Source organism: Passer domesticus, chromosome 5, assembly GCF_036417665.1.
Source record: "Passer domesticus isolate bPasDom1 chromosome 5, bPasDom1.hap1, whole genome shotgun sequence".
Classification (NCBI taxonomy): domain Eukaryota; kingdom Metazoa; phylum Chordata; class Aves; order Passeriformes; family Passeridae; genus Passer; species Passer domesticus.
The window spans coordinates 25,423,030-25,429,297 of NC_087478.1; the positions used below are offsets into that span (position 1 = coordinate 25,423,030).

General features: G+C 34.4%; 1 protein-coding gene across 5 annotated transcripts in view; it reads left to right on the forward strand.

Moving 5' to 3' along the window:
• DOCK4 (dedicator of cytokinesis 4) overlaps positions 1–6,268 on the forward strand; it is a 224,731-nt gene that overhangs the window by 86,251 nt on the left and 132,212 nt on the right. For all 5 annotated transcript variants that reach the window (XM_064422379.1, XM_064422377.1, XM_064422380.1 and 2 more), the window contains exons 5-8: positions 208–304; positions 1,998–2,146; positions 3,481–3,565; positions 5,220–5,371. In XM_064422379.1, the coding sequence (XP_064278449.1) occupies positions 208–304; positions 1,998–2,146; positions 3,481–3,565; positions 5,220–5,371 (483 nt within the window). The remainder of the gene's footprint in view (positions 1–207; positions 305–1,997; positions 2,147–3,480; positions 3,566–5,219; positions 5,372–6,268) is intronic.

Below are 6,268 nucleotides of genomic sequence, written 5' to 3' on the forward strand. Positions count from 1 at the left end.
AAGACTTTGCATGGGGATTAAACTATTTTCACCCCAAGTTTTTCCATGGGGATTCAATAAATCTACAAATAAAAAGTGTCATGGTCTGGAGGAGCACTCATGTAGGTTGACAGACATCACTGTTGGCAATAGGAAGTCAACATATTAGTAACTGCAATGAGATTAGTAATGCTTGTGCAATATCATGTGTTCTTCTGCATGTTACAGACAATTTGAAATGGTTATTCCAACAGAAGATTCTGTTATTACAGAAATGACATCAACTCTAAGAGACTGGGGAACAATGTGGAAACAACTCTATGTAGTAAGTACCCGGAATAATATTGCTTTGATTTAGTGTAATCTCAAAAAGGAACTGTTGTTTAGATGGTCTGGTTTAGTTGAAGCATATATTTCAGAAAAAGACCCCCAAACATTCAGTTTGTTTTTTAATTGTTTTATTAATATCTTGAAATCTTACTCTAGTGTTATTAGTGTGTCTCTTGTAGTCACGTGAATAATAATAATAATATACTACAGTAGAACTTATCAGATACCAGGACCAAAGATGCACCTGAATTACTGTTTATTAAATTTTGGTTTTTGACTGCAGAAATGAAAGCTCTATATGCTAGTGTCTGATGGAAAATTGTGTAAACATACTGTCAGTATAGCTTTCTATAATGTTTCTACAAAGTCCTTTTTGTCTCTTGTTTCTAATTCAAGAGCTCTTTCTGTGACCTTTTTTCCCTTGGTTTTCTTTTAGTTATAATGTTCATATTTCCCTCTTGTTGTTACAGCAGTCGTTTCTCTTTTTGGCAATGTTTTTCTTCACTGCTCTTGTTATTGCATGTTCAAAATTATCCTCCTTTTCTTCCTTTCTGGACAAACAATAGTCAAGACAAACAATAAATTAATGCCCTTTTACTGAGCTTATGAAGTGAATGAATATGAAGTAAAAAGAGCAGATTTATCAAACTGTGATTTTTCAGAGTGCTTGGAATATAAAAGTTGTTGATGGAGAGTAATGGTACTTCCAAATGAATTTTAGATTTAACTTACGCAGCAGAAGTAGCTGAACTTTATTTTTATGCATTTTAGTCATAGGAAGAAGGAAAAGGGAAATGGACTTAAGGTTTTTGGCAAGAATTAGCAGAACAAACCTTAACAGGAGTGTTTTTTCAACTGTGTGATGAATCACTTAGATGAAGGTTGTAGTAATTTTCTCAAGCTAAAGGTTCTCAAAAAACCAATATAAAACCTCATGGAATTAGTGAAGGAAGAGTTAAGATTTTTCCAGAACAGAGGTTCATTTATGGGAAATTGTTATGTCCATAGCTGGTATATAATTAGGGTAGGAGGATGTGGTTTCAAAGCAGTCATAGTCACATAATTTCTCCTACTTCACAGTTAGATGAAGAACTGTCTGGACAAGATTCTGTCTTTGTGATACTATTTATTTATGATTAGGTGGTAGTGTGTAAAATTATATCAATGCAAGGTAATTAATTCTGTGTTAAATTAACACTGTGGTTCAGAGGTTGAATGCTCAGAACTACTATCCCTTTTTTCTATCCCTTTTGTGTATGAGTTCAAATAGTCTTGAAATAGAGATGATATATTCAGTTTAGATGAGACAACAGCACAGAATGACCATAGTCTTGGAATAAAACAATGCTGTGTTGTGAAGCACATGAACATTTTTTTTGTTGACCTTTTGTCATACCTGTCATGTACATTAGATTAGGTTAAAGTGAGAGAGGCACAAGGAGCTGGACTGGAATATTGGGATGGTTGTGGTGCACAAGCAAGGTCTGTGGCAAGGTCTGAAATTATTTTACATGCACACACGTGCAGGTAAAATGGTCATGGTGTGATGGGGAATAAAAGACTAAGTAAGGAGAAAAAGGGGTTTTCCTAATTTCCTCATCATGTACGTATTCATTAGGATTATCAGTCTATAAGCTGATGTCCTGATTATCAGGTGATGCAGAGGCAATGATATTTTTATCCCACAGAGGAATGAGGGGGATCTCTTTCACCGGCTGTGGCACATAATGAACGAAATCCTGGACCTGCGGAGGCAGGTCCTTGTTGGCCACCTCACCCACGATCGGATGAAGGACGTCAAGCGGCACATCACTGCTCGTCTGGACTGGGGCAACGAGTGAGTGGATGGAAATAAACCCGTTGTAGTAAAACTGTAAAGGTGGTTCTTTAGGCTGATTGTAGAATGTTGAAATAAAGAAAAAATTTCTAACAAGTGTTATGTTTTTTTCCAATGGACTTTCTCCTTCATTGTTTTTCTGTCTACTATGCTTTAACAGTGAAAAGTGGCTTATTGTTTCATTCTGCTTTTTTATATCAGTGTAATTTACATAGCAGTAGCACTGGAATATTTGAAGCAGCATCTTGCATCTGTTTAAAACACATGATTCCTGAATGATGCATTTAGCAGAATTTTGTTTTCTAACTGAAACTATGTTGATTGACATTCCTTCTTTTTTAACTTGGTCACACAATTTAGTTCCTACTTGGGCATCTCTAACATCCAGCTACTGCGCATCTTTCTTTAATCTGCATAACTGAAATGAGCTTACACAAATTATATTATCTTACTCTTTTTTTTAAGCAAGAAAATGGTTAAAACACTGTCTGGCTTTTAGATGCTGTTTCCAAAGTCTCTTCTTTAGCATATATTTATGCAGTTAAATGCTAACTAAAGGAAGCAATATTCAGTAGTAGAATTAACTGAATTTCCAGGGTTTCTACATCTGTCTAAAAGCATAAATACCTAACAGAGTGAAAGGGTTGTGACTAAATGTGTATGATTACCTGTCTGCTTAGAATTTTGCAGTAATTGAAAGGAATTAATTCTGAAGGTTTTTGACATGGAGAGTTCCTGCTCTTTAAAACATATTTTTAAAAAACTTAATAATCTTTTGAATTTTCCTAAATTCAGCATAATTACCTTCGTGTCCTTATGCATCCTTAAACATTATTACTTGCTGCTGTGCTGGAAATAAATTTTATTCCTGTTGATTCAAACTCATTTCCTTATTTTGTTCAGGGGATACAGGCAAGCATCTTTGATACCATCCACTCCAAACTGAAAATAAGCTGATGTTTTGGCATCTGATGGATTTTCTTTTTATCTTCCTTTCCATGGTTGTTATTCAAATTGACAGTACTAGTGCAGTCACACTGAAATGTTCACAATAGTACAAAGGACAATGCCCATTGCACATTGTCCACTCTGTGAAACAAATTTAAACATTGTGGGAAAACATTCTATTAATGTTGCAAAGTGGAGAAAGGGAATGAGTCAAATGTGAATGGTGGTTATAGCCAAAATACATCAAAATAAAACCAAAGTCAACTAATTCTAGAGTACCAATTAGCGTGGCCATTGTTTATTGGAATAAACAACAAACACATGCAGAGCTGATTTGTTGCTTTTGAAAGTAGAAGCTACTTACTGTTATTCCATTTCTCATACAGACAACTGGGACTTGACTTAGTTCCAAGAAAAGAATATGCTATGGTGGATCCTGAAGAGATCAGCATTACAGAACTCTACAGGCTGGTAGGTGAATGTAATGTTTGGTACTTTTGCTATCGAATTATGTACTGATAGTTTGATGGCCAGTCTTCTATTTAAGCAAAAGTACCTTTTTAGATCCAATAAATTGGCATTCCATAGTGTAATGAGTTTTACTATAAGGAAAGATTTTTTTGAACAGCTATGTCATCTCTACATCTGTATGCAATTCTTTGATTTATCAAATTTGTCTGTGCACACATGCTTAGCTTAAATGTTATTTGTTAAAAGTTTTGGTTTCTGAATACCTTTAAAATTATGTTAATATGTTAATATAAATTTAATAATCAATAAAAGCTTATGGGACTCTTTATCATTAGAGCTTTACCTGGCTTATGAGCCTGTCTAGATAAGCTTTGTGGAAATATAATAATGGTATAATATTGTCACAATTAATCGCACTGGGCTCTTGGTACTTTCTAATATATTAATGTAAATAGCAGTTAAATTGCATAAGAAAGCTTTCCTTTGGGTGTAAAAGCCCATCTTGATCTACTAAAACCAGCACTGATATTTCTTATTCTGATTAAATCTCCAGGGAGGTCTAAGAAAACTTGCCAATTCATTTACATCGGCTTTGGCTCATGTTTAAGTACTGCAGCTGTTACAGATACACAGTTCTGAGCTTTGTGTGCTTAGACTAAGCTTGTATTTAAGCTGAATTTTATTTATTATAACTTTTGTATTTAAGTACAAACCCCCCAAAAACATCATTGCTACAAATTTTTGTGGATCTGAAATAATTATGTATTTTTGTAATAACTTTAAGTTGTATTTTACTTGTATTGTTGACTTGTGGTGTCAAGCCTAATAGTAAATTCTTTGTGCTAGAATCAGTATACCTTTGAGTAATTTCAAAGTGATATGTAATATTATGGAATCCTGTTGAAGCACTAGATGAAATACAGTGAAGAACCATTAATCATAAGAAGAAACATACAGAGGGAAAATAACCCAGAAAACTAATAATGGCACTGATGGAGTGTACTTTGAAAAATAAAAAGGGGGGAAAATAACCTCAGTATGAAGACTGTGTAGCTTAGAAAGATTGCTGTTTAAAATTATTTTTATTACAATGTAAGAGAGGGGTATTACAACTTCATCTTGTCCTTCTCTTAATGGGTGACTAAAATGCAGGTATAAATTGTGACATCAAAGCAAGGCAATTTATTAGCTTGTGTAAAGCAGTTTGCCAGAGATCATAAAATGCAGATATGATTGCTTTTCCCCAGTTTAAAATACTGGTATTTAGTCTTCTGCAAAAGCATTTTTTAATGTGTTTGAATACTGGACTATCAGATCATTAACTGTTTAAACCAGCTAAGAAATGCTATGTTGTTATAGCACAAAGCTTTAAAGTGGCTCCACACTTCCAGAGTAAAAAAACACCAACTTCTAGAGATTACTGTTTTTCACCTAGAGATAACTATGATGAAGTGTAACACTGAGAAAGTAAATTCCCTATGTTTTCTTTCTCAGATGCAAAAGAAAAAAAAGAGAAAAAAATACTAGTATTAAATTGAAAAAAAAATACTAATTTGGAATAAGAAAGTAGTTCCTCATTACATATTTTACCTCTTCTTGTTTTGAGAATTTTGTAATTGACTCAAACTGGTCACTGTTTTTGTGGTGTTTTTAGATGGAACATCGCCATCGAAAAAAAGACACACCAGTACCAGCTAGCAGCCACCATCTCTTTGTTCAGATGAAGAGTTTAATGTGCTCCAATCTGGGAGAGGAACTGGAAGTAATCTTTTCACTCTTTGATAGTAAAGAAAATCGACCCATCAGGTACCATATGATTTCAATTTAAATACTGATTTTACAAAAGTTTTACAATAAATACTGTATCTTTTGATACAGGTAACAAATTCCACATTTAGAAATAAGGGCATGGTGTTTTTTTTCATGAGAATATTTTGCTTCCTTCTGAAATTCAGTTGTTATGTGTAATGGTTTGTAGTGTCATGTAAGGTTTACAAAAATGTATGCATCTGTCTTGTTTATGTATTTCAACTGTCTTTTTTTTAATAGAAGTATATATACATGTATGTGTACAGAATGGTCATTTTTCAGTATCCCTATTTTCATCTCTCCTAATCACCTAATCAGTGTTCATTCAAGACTTTGAACTTTTGCTTTCTCTGTAATATTTATAAGAGAAATTCTCCTTGGTACATGAGGTTGGAGGGCTGTCCTTAGTCAGTGACTTAAGCATATTTTTCATAAAAGGAGCCTTTGCTGGTTCTTCAGTGAAACTGTCAAAATCATTCTGTCCTAGAGTTTAAATTCTGTTGGAGACCTGATAAACTTTGATTTTTAAAATGTTCAGTAGCTACTTCTATTTTCAGAATGCACATGGGAGTGATGAGTAGTGAAACCACTGTGCATTTAATAAATATGAGTACAGGAGGAGAGTACAGTTAGTGCAAGAGCTCAGTAAGTTCTGTTTGAGGAATATGCCAGGAAGTCTGAGCCATTAAATGGCTGTGCAGTGGTGATGGGTGTGGCGGGTTGACCCTGGCCTCCAGCCAGCCACGGTCACCCTGTCACTCCCCTCCTCATCTGGATAGGGGACAGAAAATAGAACAAAAGGCTCACAGGTCAAGATAAGGACAGGGAGAGATCACTCACCAATTACTGTCACAGATAAAACAGACCTGACATGGGGAAAATTAATTTATTACC